The 21,247-nt window shown below is 39.7% G+C and overlaps 1 protein-coding gene across 36 annotated transcripts in view; it reads right to left on the bottom strand.

Annotated features, from left to right (window-relative positions):
• Window positions 1-7,498, bottom strand: part of RIMS1 (regulating synaptic membrane exocytosis 1) — a 477,898-nt gene extending 470,400 nt beyond the window's left edge. For 18 of the 36 annotated variants that reach the window (XM_025444990.3, XM_035697435.2, XM_035697441.2 and 15 more), the window contains exon 1: window positions 7,040-7,497. In XM_025444990.3, the coding sequence (XP_025300775.3) occupies window positions 7,040-7,203 (164 nt within the window). In that variant the 5' untranslated portion in view covers window positions 7,204-7,497. Of the gene's footprint in view, window positions 1-7,039 lie in introns of all 36 variants that reach the window. The other 18 variants (XM_035697442.2, XM_035697445.2, XM_035697446.2 and 15 more) reach the window with 2 other exon arrangements.
• Between the last annotated feature and the right edge of the window lie 13,749 nt (window positions 7,499-21,247).

The raw sequence follows: 21,247 nt of genomic DNA, 5'->3' as shown, positions 1-21,247 counted from the left end.
TACCGACTTAGATCAAGATATGTGGACACAAACTTGATGACGGAGTGTGAGAATATACATATAGAAAACCCAACACACTCAGTAGAAAATCTTAAAGAATTCTGAAAAACATATAATCTATGACATTACCCAACAATAAACTGACATGCTAGAGAAACTACTACTTGACAAATATATGGCCCCTTATTCAGCCATTCTGAAAATGAATGTTATAAAATCCAGTGGCACTAAAACCATAGGTCTTTTTCTAGTAAAAGATGAGGAATTACCATAAACTAATTTGTCTTCACCTTTTTGAATTAGGGTTGCCTTTTAGCTATTTCAGACTTTATCATTTTGCCCACATCGCTTTTTGTGCTAAAGACTTAATGAACTATTTAATAAAAAAGAAAGAAGAATGTAAAGAAGGTGAATACCACCTCAAACCAAGCTCTGGACTCATTTTACCTTGTGCCTCCTTACCAAATTCTCCAACTTGTAGCTGCAGCCTCTGCCACAGTGGACTGTCAGCATGATACAATGAAGAAATTGTTCTATAAGAACTCATTTCCACAGGACCCCTACTAGGTGCAGTCACCACAAGAAAATATAATCTTAAGATTCTTCTATAGTTTTCCAAAGTAAAGATAATAATAGCACTTTCTTTGGCACAGAAATTTCAAGTTTAAGGGAGTTTCCACTACCCACTTCCACCTAAGTTAGTAGGGCAGACATTATCAATTCTACCTTACACATAAAGAAACTGAGACTTACAGCACAGAAAGTGGTAATGTTAAGACCAGAATTTAGTTCACTGCTTTATCCAACTGTTTGATGCACACCTCTCCTTCTGATCATGGCAGTTTTAAAACTGTAGTAACTACACCAACATCTAGCTCTCAGCAAAAGACTCTCTCTATTCTGTCCCTACAGCCCAATGCCTACCCCGTTCCAATGCCTAAAAAAAACGATCTCACTGTTGAACTGCCTATCATATGACACTTTGTTCAAAATAGCCTACCTAATAAATAAAACTGAGAACAAGAATAGCAAGGAGTGATAACCTCATGGTGGAGAATGGTGGGGGAAATGGTAAGGTCTTAACACCATGCGCAGAAGAGAAAACAGATCAGAAAAGCCCCTGGTGTACATGGGGTTAATGAGTAATCTGTGGCCAGATCTAGAGACTGAAGAGACCTGGAAAAGGGTAGAAAATGCTACTACCCATAAGAAATTCTTCTCTTCCCTCTTTTAGGTTAATTCTCTGGATCCCAGAATCAAATGTCATAAGCAAAGGGTCAGGAAGATATCTAGCTAGTGCTGAGAATTTCATTAATACTAGGAAACAAAGAGAATACTGACAGGATGAACTTCTCATCAAGAGGTAATTTCAGGGCATGGTGAAACATGTGAAGTATCCAGCCACATGCCTGACACACAATAAATGTTAACTGTCTCCCCCCCACCCAATAGAACAGAGAAACAAACTGTAATACTCATAGCTTGACGTACTTTTATTTTTGTATTATTATTATTTTTGCTTGATATACTTTTAAAATGATTTACAAGATTAGCAACTTGGAGTCAATGAACATAGGTTCTGGTCTCTTACTCTAGTTGCCACGTGTCCTCGGAAAAGTTACTTCTACTTGCAGGACCAGCTCTAAAATATCCAATTCATATCACAGAATAAAATGTAAAAAGTTGTTTAAAAATATAAAATTGTTCACAAAGATATATGCAATGCAATACAATGGACTTTATATTCCATGGTATATCAGCCTCATCCATCTGTCTATTCCAAGAGTAGGAAAATAATATTTTAGGAATTCCTATTTGATATCTTTTCAGGAAGCTTATTGCACAGGTTTAAGATAAATCATTCTCCTCATTTAACAAGTTGAGCAAATAACACTCCCAAGATGTTGTGTTTCTATTCAAGTCAGCAGTAGCACATATAGCCCACACTGGTTTCCATATTCTACTTCAAATTTAGTAATCTACTTATTTAAACGATGGTGCCTCTTCACTTCTGGTTAAGAAAGAATACATACAAGTTAAAAGAAAGTCAAGACATATGAGCAAAAATGTGAACTAATGGTTATGTCTCTTTCCCTCCATTCTCTTTGATAGCTCCTCACATCTTTCATTTTTTAAGACTTCCCTATTCTATATTTTCTCCAGGAACATTTGGAAATTCAGTCCTGGGCACATGCAATTACTAAGATAGGTTTTTATTGAAAGAAGAAAACTTTAATAGAGTTCAGGATTAACCTTCTCTAAACATAGCCCTAACCTTAAATGGCATAAAGAGTCCAGTAAAATGGTAAGTTTTCTCCTTTTCTATTTAACACAACATCTCAAAAATGGTAGACACCAGCTCGTGTTTTAGCAGCATTTCCTCATTACTATTTGCCTTCTTTCTATTCCTTCTTACCCTTCCCTGCCTCAGCAACATGGGTAGTATTCTGGGACATAAGACATGAAAATCTTTGCAAACCCCAATGAAAACATGATACTTGCATCCACGGGGACTCTATGTGCACTCCTCCCCAGCTGCCCCATCTCCTTTTCCTTCTTTTCCCACTTGCTAATTGTGGTCTTTCATATTGAGTCTTCTAGATCCATTTGAGGCCATAATGGTACATTATTGGTTGGAGAGAGAAAAAGAAGAAAAAAAGTTGAGGTTGCAAGAGTTCTACTTCTATTTTCTTTCTCCTTTCATAAAGGAGGTAGATGTTACGGATGTGTGAAAAGTCAGCATCTGATTCCCTGTTAAGGGGAGAGGGAGAAGTCTAAAGCAAATACTTTTTATAAATCAATTTCACACCATGAATTGCAGAATTTGTATGTAAAGTACAACCTCACAGAATCCCCATTTAAATCGTCTTGCCCACATATACACAGTGTCAGAATTAGAACTAGAACCCCAAAAAGCTTGGATCCACAATTAATGGCCTTTCTACCATACAATGATGCTTTTCATTTTCTTCAAACTGGAGGCAATTCTCTTGTCCTCAATCCACAGAAAAACTCTATTAAGAGTGTGAGTGAAGCTCCAGGCCATCCTATAATCAGCAACTGATCTACTAAGTCAGCCTAATCTTTTGCCAAACCACTTCTCTGAAACTGAGGAAAGAGCACAAACTAATTTAAGGAAAAGGTAGATAAAATGCAAGTTTTTTCTTGGTAGAAGGTCAGTGTCATGGGTGGGAAAACATTTGGACTTAGAATAAAAGGTCTGGGTTTGAATTCTGATTGGGCCAAGTAATGTGAGTACTTGGGTATTACTGCTTAGTAATATTAAGCTTAGGGTATTACTGGAATTCTCTGATGTAGGGTGAAGATTTGAGGATTATATGACCTGACTTACCTTCTGCACAGGCTGTTGTGAGAATCCAAATATGCATGTATTAAACTTGAGCATAGTTCAACTATTTAGCATTTGATTCAATAACTACTTAGAATAATGGCAAGCATGAGGTAAATGCTCAACAAATGTTAGAATTTTATTAAATATTTCAATATGGTTCTCATCTCCCATCCTCAAACCATCCCTTTACTCTCTGCTGCTATTTTTTTTCTTCTCTTACTATTCTGTAGCTCCTTTCCCTATGAAGCTTTTATAAAAAAAAAAAAAAAGGGAATAAGATTTTAGATCTAATGAGATCTTCTCTGATTTAGGTCCCAGATAATGCAGTTTTCAACTCATGTAATATATTGGCTTATGGTGTCTGGTGACAGTTACTTGAAAGAGTATTCATTGAGGAAGTTAGGTTTCAAAAAGCCTCCAGAACACACACACACACACACACACACACACACACACACACACACACACATATACATACCAAAAACCCTACTAGGAATAAGAAAAGACCTCTGATTTGCAGATAATTACATCACTCATTAAGAATTATTTCCGGGAGTCAACTATTTCTAGTTATATGGCAATGGTATTTAAAATTAGTGCACTTTGCCAACATTAAAATGATTTATTTTATGACTAAGTACTTATAATTTCGAGTCAAATTTTTCTAAAATCTTGAGGTAAAAATTAGCTTGATTATTCTTTTCCATTTACACTTATTTAAAGATATTATCAAAGCCAAATTCAAGTAGTAATTTATAAGCAAGACTGATGAAACTACACAAATATATTTTAATCTGTATTTAATCCTTCCCATATTCACCCATCAGTTTTCTATCTTCTACTAACATCTCACACATTCATACACATGTGAAGAGAGAGACAGCACAGTAGGCAGCCTAAGGTGATGGTTCTGCAGTGATGACAAAAGTGAATTTTAAGTCTAACTCCTGTGGCCAGAACTTTAGCTTTGTGTGGTCTGTCGTAAAAGTAATTTCTCAGATATGTGATATGATGGACCAAGCGTTACCATAAAAACTTATCTCTAATTTAACAAATACCTCAAAGCCCCATGAAAAGCATCATTTTCCAATCTATTTTTATGCAAAGTTGAGAAAAGGCCACCACTTATGACTGTGTCATTAAGTTCCCATATATATGTGTCATCGGAATAGCCTTGACAATCACCAGTTTTTAAGACATAAAGTGCCCTCTAGAAAAAAAGTACAGCACTGTTCCACTAATTGCAGACAATATGACATGCTTACACGGCAGCACACTGGGATTCCAAAACACTCACCAATCTGGCACTGCACAAAAGGCCAAGACATTAACAGAGGAGGCTGATTGATAAAGTTAATGCAGAGGTCTGGGATTATAGAGGGCTGTTGTATAACAGCGTCACATACTGCGATAGTTTGTGAATCCTTGCAATAAAAGAATAATCCTTGCAAGCTAGTGCAAAGCAGTCACAGGAACGGCAGCGGGAAAGATGTTTTAGACATGAGCAGTTGGACGGTATTCTTCATTTTCATTTGTCCATATAAGCCCATACAATCTTACTGTGCTATCCTTAGGCAGTCAGCAGATTTGGAATTCTGTCCTAAAACTTACCCTCTCCCACTTAAAATCTCTCTCCCCACCAGCCTGAAACGGCCAACAAAGAGGTGTGATGGCCACTACTTGCGCTGTGCCTTCCCCTTCCTATTGGGACCCTGTCAGGCAGCAGCTCATGTTTTCCACTGGCTGCTAGAGGCCTCCATCCACCTGCTGTCTGCAGTGAGCAGCAAAAGGAATAGGCAACCTGTAAATCCTGACCAGCATAAAAGGTGTCCAGGACAGGTGGCGGGGACTGCAACCAGTGAGGACAGACGGACTGACAACCAGACAGACAAACAGCAGCACCATCAGACATGATCCATTACTTCAGGTCTCAGAAGAGGGGAAGCCTGCAGCACCAGGGATGTGATTGTTGCACTAAGGGCAGGCAGCAGATTAATGAGGGTTCTGCCTCCCTCAAGCCGGCAGGCTTAAAGTATTTGTTTTTTGGATGAGAAGGAGCAGGGAATCCGGAAACCTGCTGCTCTGTATAGAATGAGGCCAGCTTTGGCCTTCCGAGTTAATGGACCCTTTCTGAGTCTACAATGAAAGGGCAGGAATGACTGGATTTCTACTCTTTTGCAGTGGCCCAGGACCCACTGCGCTTGCTCAATATCCCCCTCTCCCATCTGGGTGGCGGTTACATTGGTGGGGACCCATGCATCTGTGAATGCAGCCTCCCTCTCTTCCTCTCCTTCCAGGCACTGCTGCACTGAGAGGAAGCAGAAGAAACCTTCAGTGGCAGCATCTTCTCTTTAGGAGGCAATCCTCCAGGGTGGGGGTGAGGCCCTGATGGGTGTGTTCTGTGCCTGGGTGTCACCCCTGTTTCCTCCCTGCCCCTTCTGTGCTCTCAGCTAACTCCAGATGCAACAGGTTCCCTTTGGCTCTTCATGCCAATCCTCTGCCCCCAGATACACCTTCTAGTCTAAACAGGAGACACCAAGGAATTAGTGCCAATCAAGGTCTCCAAATTCCTTTACCCTCAAGTTGAAAACTTTCCTGAATACGAGGAGACCTCCTAAGGGAGGGCAGGGTCAAAGTCCCATTCAGCTCCACTCTGTGGGTGATGCTAAGGAGCAAGGAAAACCCAGGTCTGGATGCCAGTACCTTGTAAGCAGTTTTGTCTGAGAATATGACAAGCAGCAGCACAGGCAGTGACACACACCCCTGCACCACCAGCCATGAGCCCAATCCCCTTCCCAGATGAAGGAAAATGGGGCACTAGACAGAGAGCTCTTGAAAGGTCGATGGGCTTTAAAGAAGAGGGGATGTGTACAAATAGGTGATCCCCTATTGTACTGCTTCCACCAGGAAGGGAGCAGGCCCCGGAGGTCTCTTGGAAACCAGTAAAGAGGAACCTCTATTTTATTCAGGCCAGAGTCCCCATCAGCTTCTCTCATTATTAAAAACTTTGCATTGCCGACGGCATTGTATACGGGTAAGAGAATGTGTCTTCACACAGGTATTCTGTGTAGAAGACTGTGGCTACAAGATTAAAGAGACGCTGGGTAGGTAGGTTACCAAAGATGGCAACTGCCCAAAAAGGACCCAACCTTGATCTGGAGATGAATGAGTACCAAAATGAACACTAAAAGAAGCATTTTTCTTAGATACATACTGGCACCCTTCACTGGGGTAACCCCAACCTCCTCAACAACTCCAAGAAGAGCAGAGGAGCTGTTCTCAGCACCTCTTCATCCCATCTCCCCTTTCTTCCACTCAGTCCCTGCCCACAAACCTGCTCCCAGCCCGGGGGCCCTTCCACCTGGGTGGCATCAGCCCTTCTCAGCTTCTGCATACCCCACCCTCAGGGTGGTCCCTATCCACCCAATCCTCCTCTGCAACCCAGCCTCAAGCCATCCTCTCGCGGCTCCGGGGCTCTCGGCCCGGCGGCATCCCCTCCTTCCTCCAGCCCCGTCTCTCTTCCCCGCTCAAGCCCCGCGCCCCCGGCCCCGAGGCAGGCGCCTCCGCCCCCCACCCAACACCCTAGGCCGCCCCTCCCCCACACTCAGCCGCGAGGATTGGGTGAGCGAGTGGTGAATGGGCCGATGGAGGCACGGAGGCACGGATGGCGCGGCTGGGGGTGCTTACTTGAGCATGGCTTCTTCTTTTTCCTCCTCTTCCTTCTGCCGGTCCATCACTGCCATGATGATGTTCCTCTCTTCCTCGGTCAGGTGGCTCAGGTCGGGCAGCTCTTGCATGGGGGGAGGCACCGTGGGTGGGCGAGGACCGCGGGGCCCCACGGCCGAGGACATTTTCGTGGCCTGCCCGCCCCCTCGCTGGCTCCCGGCTCTCACCTTTCGGGTTCACGCCCAGCAGCTGCGCCCCTGCCTCCCCTCACAGAGGAGCCCTCCCGGCGGCGGCGGCAGGAGGAGGAGCGGCGGCGGCGGCAGCAGCAGAGCCGGGGAGGGAGAGAACCCAGTCTTTCATGGTTGTTTGCATCCACCCAGCCCCGGATGCTGCCTTTGTTTTGGTCGCCGGAGCGAGGCTCGGGGCCGCCCGGCCGCCTCCCGCAGCCCAGCCTCGGCCGGCGGGGGCGGGCAGGCGGGCGGAGGCGCGGCGGGCGCGGCGAGGGGGCGAGGGCTCGCGCGGGGCTCGGCCGATCCGGGCGTCGCGCGCGGGGCGGGGGCGGGGCCGGAGCCGGGGCCGGGGCCGGGGCTGGGGCCGGGGCCGGGGCTGGGGCCGGGGCTGGGGCCGGGGCCGCCGCCGCCGCCGCCGTCGCCGCCGAGGCTGCTCGCAGGCTCCGCTGCCTCCAGTTTGGGGCTGCGGGAGGGAGAGGGAGAGTTTTGGGTGTCAGTTAGGCGGAGTCTCGGAGGCTTCGCTCCCGGGTGATGCTGCTGCTCTCGCAGACATAGCTGCCAGCCACTCAGCCCCGGAGCCGCTCCGCCCACGGGCACCCACCCGCCCACTCCGCGGTCCGAGCCACGCGCGCCCCAGCCTCTCCTCTCCCCCCACGCTCGCCAACGTGCACGCCACACCGCTCTATCCCCAGGTACCTCTCACCCGTGAGTCATCCTGCCTTTCCTGGTCTCTGTGTCATCCTCCCCAGCCCTATTTTTCCTTGGATTGCATTAATCATCATCATCCTCGCTACCATCTTCATCGTGGAACGCTAATATTATTTGAGCACCCACGATGTTCTGAACAGCAGGATGGAACACCCTCTGGACGCATTTTTTTTTCCCCTGCTACGATATATTTCACATTTACTAGTCAAATGTTCATAGCAACACTGTGATTTTTTTAAAAAATAATTTTGATATACACACACCCCTCTGACGGCTTGGATTTTCTGGGTCCATTGTATGCGGTGTCTTTCGTGACCCATCCTCAGTAGGACTGTTCTGTAATTTATCCTAATTCCCCCTTAAGATGCCCCACAGCCCAGCAACTATCTAATTTGTCATTTGGGGCTCTGGGTAACCCCATCGCATCACATAACCGCACTTCTCTGGTGCTTGCAAATGGATTATCTACTTGAATTCCTCTAATAATGCTCACTATCATCGTGTACTCACTTCTTAGCCACTGTAGGTACTTCTCAAGAAACACTGATACCAGATAAGAAAAACACCCAACCATATCCCATTGTAAGAAGCTTTTGCTTCAATGCCTGGCCCCAATGATAGGCATTAAGGATGAGTTTCTCTTGCTGATAAGGGCAAAAATAAACAGACAATCTCTTCAAAACAGGTATAGTTACAGACTTTAAAACCTGAAGACTGAATTCTGTTAATATAATTATAATGGAATCAATATAGAGAAGAGTTCAAATTGAACAACAGTTTCCTAGTGAATATCTCTCTTAGAAATGGTGATGGGAGAATTGATGTTTCTCTCCTTCCAGAAAGGACCTAGCACTAATAGATTTTTTTCCTACAAGCCTAACTTTATTAATGAAGAAGAAGATAGTGATATTTATGAATCTTAAAAATCCAAAATCTTAAAATTTAAGTGATTTATGTTTGACTACTTGAACTCCCATGAATGCATTTGTTAGCTTCTACATTGACACACCTATTTGACTACTCTCAGTAATGGAAGGCTCCCTACCTCCTAATTCTATTCCTATGTCTAAAGGAATAGAAAAGCTTTCAACTATTTGAGATGGCTATCATGTCATCTTAAATTTTTTTTCCGGAGTGAACTTTGCCAGCTTATCCAATCAATAATTATGTAGCATAATTTCAAAGTCTGATCATTCTGGTTATCTGCCTTTAGATACACTGATGTTTTTTCACTAGCTTTCCTGAATAGCAGTATCAAGAATATATATAAAGAACCAAGAACAGGGCAGCCCCAGTGGCTCAGCAGTTTACTGCCACCTTCAGCCCAGGGCCTGATCCTGGGGTCCCGGGATCCAGTCCTGCGTTGGGCTCCCTGCATGAAGCCTGCTTCTCTCTCTGCCTGTGTCTCTGCCTCTCTCTGTGTGTGTCTCTCATGAATAAATAAATAAAATCTTAAAAAAAAAAAAAAAAAAGAACAACAGTACCTGGCACTTAGTAAGTGCTTTTAGAATCATTATTTTTATTCGCACAACTTAATATTGGCCTAACTTGTTGGTAACTGTATCAGTTATGATGATGTCACTGAAATAAACATAGTCCACTAAAATTTCCAGGTTTTTCTCATAAGTGCTGATGCCTAGCCAGATTTCCTCTTTCCTCTAATTAAGCAATTGATGAAAACGTTCTAATCATCTTTTCATCATCATAAAAAAATTGTACTTGCTTTCCTCAGGCTAGTGTGTATATAGTGTATACTGAATATATATCTAGATCTATAGATCTAGATATATATTCAGTATGAAAAAAGGAGTTTGGATTCTGACTCTACCAATGTTTTTATGATTTTGGTAAAATCACTTATCCTCTCTGAACCTCAGTTTTCTCATCTAAAAAGCAAGGAAACGACATTTGCCTCAAAATAGAAGAGAAATATTAAATGAAAATATAAATTTGAAGCATCTAGCTATATGCCTAATACTTTATAGTTCTCTTGTTATTTCTTGCTCTCTCCAAAAGATGTATTAGGCTGTCCCTCAATTATTAATGTGCAGAGAGGAGTTAGAGATGAGAATGATATTCTGTAAGATGCCTGTGTATTTGTCAATGTAGAGATGTAACAGGCAAAGGCCTTGTCCTCAAGAGGTTTAAAGTCAAATCGGTCCTCTTGAAATTTTTCTAAAATATGAATAGAGGAATTTTAAGTCCTCAGTAGACATCAGAACTAGCCGAATAAAGCTCTGGAAGGCAGGGGCCGAATAAGCAATTAACAGTGGTATTTTTGTTTGCCAGGGCTGCTGTAACAAAACACCACAGACTAGGTGGCTTAAACAACAGAAATTTATTTTCTCACAGTTCTGGAGGCTAGAAATACCAGATCAAAATGCTGGCAGGACTGATTTTTCCTGAGGCCTCTTCTTGGCTTATAGATGGGCACTTTCTTGCCGTGTCCTCACATGGCCTCTGCTCTGTGCAAGCCCATCCCTGCTTTCTCTCCCTCTGCTTAGAAGGATATCATTCCTATAGGACGGGGGCCCTACCCTGATGACCTCGTTTCATCTTAATAACCTCTTTAAAGGCCCTCTCTCCAGGTATAGTTATATTCTAAGATACTAGGGATTAGGGCTTCAACATATGAATTTTGGAGGGACAATTCAGTCCAACACAAGTGATTTCCATGTATTAGAATTACTTTGGGAAATAGTGATTGATGTGTATTATCTGGATGACTTAATGAAAAGACATCTGGTCTTGATCATCTTTATGTTCATAGCTACTTCCCTGGGCTCCACAAAGTGTATGTGAAATCAGTGAGAAAATAAGTGACTAAAGGAGTGAATGAATTGACCAATAAATTAGTAGGTACCATGGTGCAACCCATCACTGTCTCTCTTTCTGACAGGAATCTTGCCCATTATGGAGGGTTTCAAAACCAATTTCTAAATTCCAAAGGAGTGTATAAATTTATTGTATAAATTTACCTTCAGAAAAGCAGAACTTACCTACGATAAGCAAGCAAACACCCGAAGTAGTTGTGCAAAAGTGTGGCACAGATGATTAGTTCCTGAAGGTACTCTACAAAAATGTCCAATACGCTTAGAAAAACATATGTAATACCTCCCTCTTAGAAATTCACAAGCCACCGTAACAACAACAAAAAAGTGATATGAAGCAATTATTTACTACAGTAAAGAAATCTGTTTTACTTGGTTCGGCCTTGCATTTCCCAAATGTATTTGGACTCTAAGATAACTGCATTTTCTCCCCTCATGGGGAAAATGTGCTTTAGACAAGCGTTGGGGAAAATCCTGACTTACAAGCATGATATCCAAAGATGTTAACTAGAGAGACCAAAGCAGGTACCTACCTTGCTCAACCAATGATATCTTTGGAAAATGTCTTAAATCTTTATTCTTAATATCTTAAATCTCTATATATCAGATGTGCTGAAGGACAGAACTAACATCATGGTCAGAGTAGTAGTAAGAAACAACTTAGAGCTCCTCTAAGGGATGTTTCTTAGCTCGGCTTTCCACTGATATTCTCAAAATAACTCTAAATTTTGATACCACCATTAACTGTTAATTTAATAGCTGAGACTATAACCTCAAAGTGGAAAATCATCGAAATGGTATCAGGTTCAAGCCCTTACTCTATATTTGATCATTGTAGTGGCTTTGATACTGCCTTCCCCCTACCCCTGCCAAAATTTATGTTCATTTAGAACCTCAGAATGTGACTTTGTTTTGAAATGGGTCTTTGCAGATGAAATTACCTAAAATGAGTTCATGTTGCATTAGAATGAGTCCTAAATCCAATGGCGAGTATCCTTATAAGAGGAGAGAATGCACACATGTATAAGGAAGGAGGCCACGTGAAGACAAAAGAGAGACGCAGAGAGAGGAGGCCATGTGAAAAGAGAAGCAGAGAATGGAGAGATGCTTCCCCAAACTAAGGAATGCCAGGAGCCACCAGTAGAAGAGGCAAAGAAGGATTCTCCTCTAGAGCCTTCAAAGGAAACGTAGGCCTGCTAATACTTTGGTTATGGACGTCTAGCCTCCACCACTGTGAAAGAATAAATTTCTGTTGTTTTAAGCCGTGTGTGCAGTTTGTGGTACATCGTTATTGCAGCCCTAGGAGACTAATACAATATTTATGTGAGTTTAGATGAATTAGTAAACCTCACTGAGCTAATCTATACAATGAAAATAACATTACCCACCTTTCAAGGTTTTGGTAAGGATGAAAGGTTGTGAAATGTGTGTACCTGCTCTGTGTGAGGAACTGAGGGTATGGAAGGGAACAAACCATATAAGTTACTGTGCCTGGAGAAGATTGGCAGCCTAGGGCCCATGAGCCAAACACAGCCAAAAGCCTGTTTTCTGAATACAGTTTTAAAAATATTTTATTTATTTTTGTGAAAGAGAGCAAGAGAAAGCACAAGAAGGGGGGAGGGGCAAAAGGAGAAGCAGACTCCATGCTGAGTAGGAAGCCCCAATAGGAGGCTCCATCCCAGCACCCTGGAATCATGACCTTTGCAGAAGGCAGACATGTAACCAACTGAGTCACCCAAGCACCCCCTGAATAAAGTTTTATTACAACACAGCCACATCCATTGATTAAGTATTTTCCATAGCTGCCTGTATACTACAGTGGTAGATGTAAAATTGAAAAGCATATGTCCAGCAAAGCCAGAAATATGTACTATCTGTCTCTTTACAGAAAAAAAAAAAAAAAAAAAAAACGTTTTTTAACCTCTGCCCTAGATGCTTACAATGCAGTTTGAGGAGCGGGGAAGGCACAGAAAAACACCTAAGAACAGTTGGATTATGATAATTGCTCTAGAAAATAACTTACCGGATAGATTAGAAAATAAACTGTGGGAAGATAGGTAGTCATGCGAGTCCTAAGAAGGTGTCCCATGGCAGAGATTTGAAGAATAAGAAGGCAAAAGCCTAAGAAGAGCTCAGCACAGGCTGTTACAAGCCGAAGAAAGTGTTAGAGATAGCACCTTGAGTCAGGAAGGGACAGAACTCTGGGGGAACACAGAGTAAGCCAGTGAGGTGAGATCATTGTGAGAGGAGATGACAGAAGGTGTGCTCATGTCAACCCTGACAAAAAGTGCTAGTTTATTCTTTGCAATGGGAAGCCATTGAAGAGCTTCAACAGGGAGTTAAGTGATATGCTTTACATTTTTTAGAAGATGACTCTGTCTGTGGGTGGGAGAAAAATGGGTAGCAGCAAGGGCTAGTGGCTTGGACTTGTAGTACAGTACCAGTGGAAAAAAGTGGACACATTCAAGATGTGCTTTGGGAGTAGCACCAAGAGACCTGCAGACAGATGAGATGTGAGGGATTTGTGAAGAGAAGATATCAGTTGATTCCTTTGGAGAGCTGAGCAGGAAGGGGGTAGGTGGTGGCTCCATACATGGAGATGGGGAATGTGTGTGTGCGTGTATGTGTTATGGGGGAGGAATAGATGGTGTGGGAGGGATATCCACAGTTTTCCATCATCGTTGTGATCATCATTGTCATCATCCTCATCTAAACTCTCAAAAAGAGAAATCTATTTGGTTTTAATTTGCTAATTGATCCCTCTGGTCAAACTGTTTTTTTTTTTTTCTTTTTTTTTTTACTAAAGTTTTTAAAAAAGACATGCTCTTTTGAAGATTACTTCTATCAAAGATTGGCTTGAGGGCTGAGGGGCCTTTATTGCTCTCTCCACAATGACAAAATCGAAAAACTCACCAGTGCATAATCAGCAGAAGTGTGCATACAAATGCATATTCACATAAGAGCTAAGGACAAAGTACTAGTTAATTTCTACTCCAAGGAATAAGCAAGTAGCATAATTGTGATATCAGGATTCTTTATACTCAAGTTATTTAAGTGTTTTTAATTTTTTTAGAAAATGTTCACATAAATTAGTTAGGAATATCTTCAACACCTATTGAGATGCAATCTTAACTAACTGGTGAACTATAATCCTGGAGTTCTGACTTCAGTTATCACCATATCCTCCTATATATTTTTCACTGTCATTTTTATGAACACCACCATAATTATAAACATTTACACACAAGAATGGCTTATACATAAGGTGATCATATATCCTGGTTTGTCCAGAACCATCTGAGCTTGTGTCTATAATACCAGCATTATTATCAACAGCATCTCCTTTCACTTATCATCCAGTTTGGATGATAAATTATATGGCCATCCTATTTATACATAGTTATAGTAACTTGCAAAAATATAGTCTTTCTGGCTTCAAAGAACATTTGGATCTCAAGAGACTTCACTGAAAGTATTTGGCTGAATTGGGATATCAGATTTTGGCTCTAATTCAGCCAAATACCTATTTTAGTTTGATTTTTGGTAAGGTTCCACTATTGTCATTTATTTCATGAGGAATTCAATGTGTGGGAATGTCTCTGTCCTTGGACCTAGAAGAAGGTATCTCATTCTGTTCTCTTTTGGTGGGTCATACCAGCCTTGGACATACTTCTTCCAAGCAATTAATATTCTTAGCTATTCTTTCTTTATTTCCTTTCAATGCTTGTCTACTGATTAAAAATCAGAGTTCATGGCCTCTTTTGCATTCTTCTGAGACTGATCATCTTCTATTTTAGTCAAACTTAGAATGCTTAATTGGCAATGTTTGAGAATAATTTCTCCATGTTCTGATCTCTTCCAATTTCCTTCTTTATATTGAGTAACTTCTTGAGAATTATTCAGTTTTGATTTTATGTGATATGAAGAGTCTCCATCTTAGATGCCTCAACTGTTAAGATGCTTTACTCTTTTGAGAGTGCCTTCTGAGAGTTATACTCATTAAAGTATCAAAGTCTAAATGTTACCTCCCAGCTGTGTGAGTGAGATCCTCCTCCATTTACAATCAATCTCTTTCTTAAAGAGTATGATAAGTTGAACTGCCTTAAAAAGAAATATCAACTTCTTTACTTACTTCCAAAGCCAAAAACATCCTAAGTGGAAAATGGATATAATTTCCAAGTCTAGATTATTTTATAAGCACTAAAAATTTAAGTAAGTTGAAAGACAACTTTATTAGAGTTAGCATTTATTAACCATCTTTTTGTTAAAAATGACATTTTATTAAAAGAGAGACCTTGACAATCAGATTTAAATAATCACTCCTTCCTAGAGTTCTCTGACATGAACCCAACCCCTGACACTGTTTCCTGGCAAGTTCTTGCATATTTTCCTATTTTCCACTCCCAAATTTGAGATGAACAATCCAACCCCATACAGGCCAGTCCTTGAGAAGACAGTTGATTCTATCCACAGTTCCATAGCCCCTGCAGGCAAGTGGGAAAACTGATAGAAGACTACCAGGACTTGACTCCTTATTCTGTCACTAATTAGCCCTACAGAACTGAAGAGGCAACTTAATCTTCCTGAGCTCTAATTTCTTGTCTGTAAAATGGAGACAATTGTATCTCCTTTAAATATTCTAAACATTTTTATAATAGCAATAGTATTCAGTGAGCATACTATGTGTTCCTGACCCCTACTAAATGTTCTACAGGCTTTATCATATTTACTTCTTTCAACAGTGCATAGATACTATATTAATATTCTTTGGGGCACTATTTAGCATGGCCAGTGTAGATCATTGTCCTTCCTCAGCAGTTTGAGTAACAGAAGGTGAACCAAATAGACAGATTGACAAAATGTGCATATGTTTAGTGAAGCAGCAAAATGGACTCTGATGTGTATCACAGAATAGTCTATACTTGGATAATTTATCAACATTTCCATTGTAATCACCACTGTTTTCAGCAGCATTGACAATTTCTGAAGTCTTTGCTTCTCTTTAATTCATAATTACTGGGACTGAGACTCATCAGACTTTACTATGACCCTTAAATCATTTTTATAGTGACTGATTTCCTTTTTTTAATTTTTTAAATTTTATTTTTAAGGCCTGGCATCAAACTCCTGAGTTTCAACAGTGATTTGGGCATATGAGGAAGTTGACCAACCTCCTCAAGACATATTCAAGAAAAGGTCTATCAAAAGCAAACGATTTTAGTTATGGTTTCTTTCTTTCTTTCTTTCTTTTTTTTTTTTTTTTTTTTTTTTTAATGGTTTCTTTTATCCTCTGGCCCCTTGTACTTACTTCAGCAATCACATTTGTCTGGCTTAGGTTAGGACACCTCCTAGACATTTGGCTTCTACTTAATCCTTGGGTCATAAACAATTGCCCATATTGGCCCTTTGCTGTGGATAGCCTCTACCTCCATGTGCATCTTGTGTTTGAGTGACCTCAGCATCTCGTATATCCTAGATTAAGGCTTCCATTTTTCCATATCTCACCTTGGCTCTGTGATCCACAATTTCCAAAAACATCTACATGGGGTCTCTCTCTTTTTGTTTTTCCCTTCCTGTTCTACCCTTTTCTTCTCACTTTCTGCCCCAAATTTGAGTATTTCTGTAATTATTAACTTTAATTATAAGTGATGCTATCATTTCCTAAAATAACTACTAGGATATCAGAACCTATCATTGATGTCTTTTAGGTTTATCACCTGAAATTGAATTATACTTCAATTTAAAAAAAATATATTTTGTAGAATATTTACTTATATCAAGGAAAATTCTCTAACAGTGTGCCTAGAGTACAAAAGACTACACATTATTTTCTTGGTAACGTTTTCAGATTCAGCAACTAGGAAAACATAAAGTATTTCTTATATATCAGTATTTCTAAGAAAGAAACTAACATATGGGTTTTTTTTTTATTTCCTGTATTTATAATAATAATAAAATAGGTTGTTTTCCTCACACCAACAGATAAACTGCCCTTTGTGTGCTTCAAACATTTCCTAGGAACTATCAAGAAACTCATTTTTAATGCCAAGAAGAGTAGAGATGATTTTTTCCCCTTATTTCTTTGATCACTCTCACATAGGACTTGATCAAAGTAGAATCATATGTTGCACACCAAATGTTAATAAATGTGACCATTTTGACAAAGGTCAAGTTGGCCTAATCCAATGAAAATAAAAACAATACCCTGTCCTGGCCCACTTGTTCAAGAGGAGAAACTGGGGTACCATGTAATAGTGCTATTTCCACTTTACCTGCTACAATAATAAATAGTCCTTCACTCAATTTGACCATAGGGAGAGAGAGCCTGTTGTGATCACTGGGCAGATAATTCGTGGTGGCAGTCAATGGAAAGATTAAAACTACACACAGACTTCCAGTTTCATCTTTGCCATGTAAAGGACTTGAAAGTTGTCACTCCTGTCCTCACAACAAGAAAAAAGAGAAAAACCAGAAAGAGCTCAAAGGTAATGACTTTTCTTAGATCCACCAGAAAACTGAAGCCACAGGGTAAACTGCCACCCTGAAATTTGCAGAGACAGGAGAATGCAGAGAATTACAGCTAAGATCAGTTTACTGGGGGCAGAACCAGTAACTGGTAGGAGCACTTAAATGGTAATTTTGACAAATTGCTGTAGGCTGACTGAGGACCAGTGCAAGAATGAGAAAATCCTGTAAGCTGTAATTGAAGGGGTTCTCCCACACATGCTTCATCAATTTTACCTTTAGGAGCTCCACCAGGTTCTCACAGAGAAGAGCTAAGAAAAATCCTTTTATGGCTCTAGAAGGGGGTGGAAGAAAGTAACCATTTTGAAATAAACCCTGAATGTTTTTTATCAGGGCAAAGATTTTACCATAGACTTATCCCACTTAGGGAGAAGGATATTAATCCAACTCTAGAATCTTCTAGCCTTGCTGATCTCACCTAAGGGGATGGGAGAAATTAAGAAGCACTTGTGAAAGTCATAGCCTCATAGCCTAGGGAAACAGGCTCAGTAAAAAAATAAATAAATAAATAAATTTAAGATTGCAGAGAATGGCCCTTCTCCCACAATTTATCACCAAATTAACCATTCTAATATAAGTAGAGTGGATGATAGCTGCAAAAGCTGTAAGAAACATACATTATTTAAAATGGAGTTCCTAAAGAGCACCTGAGTGGCTCAGTCGGTTAAGTGTCTGACTCTTGGTTTATGCTCAGGTTGTGATCTCAGGGTCATGAGATCAAGCTGTGTCCAGCCCCATATCACGCAGGCTCTGCTCTCAGTGGGGAGTCCGCTTGAGATTCTCCCTTTCCCTCTGCCCCTACTCACTCTTTCTCACTCTCTCTCTCAAAATAAATATAAATCTTAAAAAAAAAAAAAAGGAGTTCCTAGGAAAGCCCAAAGACAAAAGGGGAGACAAAAACAAGGACCCTGAAGGAATCTGAAAACTCTGATAGCTATAGCTATAGAAAGTTTTAAAATTTATATTTAGCTAAATTAACATAAAATCTCACTGAAGTTCTTTTATATTGGTTCTTTTTACTAATATGTCACATCTGCTTTTAACAAAAAAGTTCCAGGGGACCTGGGTGGCTCAGCGGTTTGGTGCCTGCCTTCAGCCCAGGGTTTGATCCTGGACACCCGGGATCGAGTCCCACGTCGCACTCCCTGCGTGGAGCCTTCTTCTCCCTCTGCCTGTGTCTCTGCCTCTCTCTCTGTGTGTGTCTCTCATGAATAAATAAATAAAATCTTTAAAAAAATAAAAGTTCCGAATCAAGCTAAAAAGTAAGAAAAAAACACATCCAGAAGAGACAAAGAAAGCAACAGGACCAGAATCAGGTATGACACAGACTTTGGAACTCTCAATAGGAAATTGAAAATAGCATAATGATTAAGGGCTGTAGAGGAAAAGGTAGACAACATGCAAAAACAGATGGGTAACATAAGCAGAGCAATGAAAACTCTAAGAAACAGAAGGAAATCCTAGAAATTAAAAACACTGTAATAGAAATAAAGAAAGGCTTTGATAGGCTTAGAAGTGGACTAGATAGCGCCAATAAAAGAACCAAGGAGATTGAAGATATGTCAATAGAAACTTAACAAAGTGAAATACAAAGATAAAAAGAGTGAAAAAAAATTAGAACAGAATATTTAAGAACTATGGAACAATTTTAAAAGGTTCAATATGTGCATAAATACCAGGAGGAGAAGAAAGAGAACCGAGAAGCAATATCTGAATAACAATACCTGAGAACTTTCCAAAATTAATGACAGTCATCAAATCACAGGAAACAACAAAAAACTACACCTAGACATATCATATTCAAACTGTAGAAAACCAAAGTCAGAAAATCTTGAGAACTTTACAAAATTAATGACAATCATCAAATCACAGGAAACAACAAAAAACTACACCTAGACATATCATATTCAAACTGTAGAAAACCAAAGTCAGAAAATCTTGAAAAAGCCATATGGGGAGGAAAAACCACTTTAGTTATAAAGGAATAAGGATAAGAAATTTAGTATGTACATCAGAAACTATATAAGCAAGAAGAGAGTGAAGCAAAATATTTAAAGTATTGTAAGAAAATCCCACCAACCTAGAATTCTATATACAGATTAGAATTATCCTTCAACAGTGAAGTATATGATCCAGATATGAAATTATCCCTCAAAAATAAATGAAAAATAAAAGACTTTCTCAGACAAGGAAAAACTGAGGAAATTAATTTCTAGTAGAACTGTTCTACAAGAGATGTTAAAAGAAGTGCTTCAAGAAGAAAAGCAATATAGATCAGAAGTGTAGATTTATGTAAAGAAAGAAAGATCAGAGAAGGAATAAATAAAAGAAAAACAAAATATTTTTATTATACTTAGTTGATCTAAAAGATAACTGATCAAAGTAATGATAGATTATTTGTAAATGCATATTGCAATTTCTAGTGCAACCCCTTACCAAATTGAAAAAAAAAGACATAATTAGTACTCATAATTAGTACTCTAAAAAAAAAAAAAGACAGAAAATGAAATCATATAAAAGTTTCAATTAAACCCAGGAAAGGCAGAAAAAGAAGGGAATAAGATAAAAGCAACATTGAATAAGTACAACCAATAGAAAATAGACACAGATATGGTAGATATTAATCCAAGTGTACCCAATAATCATTTTGTTTTTATTTTTTTAATTTTTAATTTTATTTTTTTAATTTAAATTCAATTTGCCAATATATATTGGGTTCAGTGCAACTGTACCCAATAATCATTTTAAATGTGAATGGTCTCAATATACCAAATAAGGACAGAAAAACGGTCAGAGTGAATAAAAAACAACATCCAACTATGTTGTCTATAAGAAACTCACTTTAAATACAGAGTCACAAAGGTTAAAAGGGAAAACTGAAAAGTATATACAATATATGCTATCAATATATGCTATCAATATGCTATCAATATAACTAAACAAAATAAATCTGGAGTAGTCATATTAATTTCAGACAAAGCAGACTTTAGAGTGAAAAAAATCTCTCAAAGAGGCATTACATAATGATAAAGGGGTCAATTCTCCAAGAAGACATAACAATTCTTAACTGCATAAATCTAACATTAGAGCATCAAAATATACTACAAAAAAATCAATAGAACTTCAAGGATAAATAGACCAATCTGCTGTTATGGTTGAAGACTTCAACACCTTTCTTTTAGTAACTATAGATAAAATAGGCAGAAAATTACTAAGGATGTAGTTGACCTGAATAGCGCTATCAATCAAATTGATCAAATTGGCATTGATAGACTACATTCAACAACAGTAGAATAGACATTCTTCTCAGGCTCATATGGAACACTGAATAAAACAGATCATATTCCTGAGCATAAAACACACTTAAGGATTTAAGTGAAATTTGAAAAAAAAGAATTTCAGTGGATAAAATAATATAAAGAATATTCTTAGACAATGATAGAATTAAATGGAAAATCAATAATAGACAGCTGGAAAATCCCCAGCTTCTTAATTGAATAATCACTTCTTAATAGCACATGGATCCGAAAAGAAGTCTTAAGAGAAATTAAGAAGTATTTTGTTCTAAATAAAAATAAAAATATAAGTTAGAATTTGAGTGATCCGAACTAGGGTGGTGGAAGGGGAGGTGGGTGGGGGATGGGGGTGACTGGGTGACAGGCACTGAGGTGGGCACTTGATGGGATGAGCACTGGGTGTTATTCTCTATGTTGGCAAATTGAACACCAATAAAAAATAAATTTATAAAAAAAAAAAGAATTTCAGGGATCCAACAACATAGTGCTTAGAGGAAAATTTAAATATTTAAACATTTAGGGAGGGGCAAGATGGCGGAAGAGTAGGGTCCCCAAGTCACCTGTCCCCACCAAAGTACCTAGATAACCTTCAAATCATCCTGAAAATCTACGAATTTGGCCTGAGATTTAGAGAACACC

Source organism: Canis lupus, chromosome 12 (genome assembly GCF_003254725.2).
Source record: "Canis lupus dingo isolate Sandy chromosome 12, ASM325472v2, whole genome shotgun sequence".
Taxonomy (NCBI): domain Eukaryota; kingdom Metazoa; phylum Chordata; class Mammalia; order Carnivora; family Canidae; genus Canis; species Canis lupus.
This window is presented reverse-complemented; position numbering and strand designations above follow the sequence as displayed.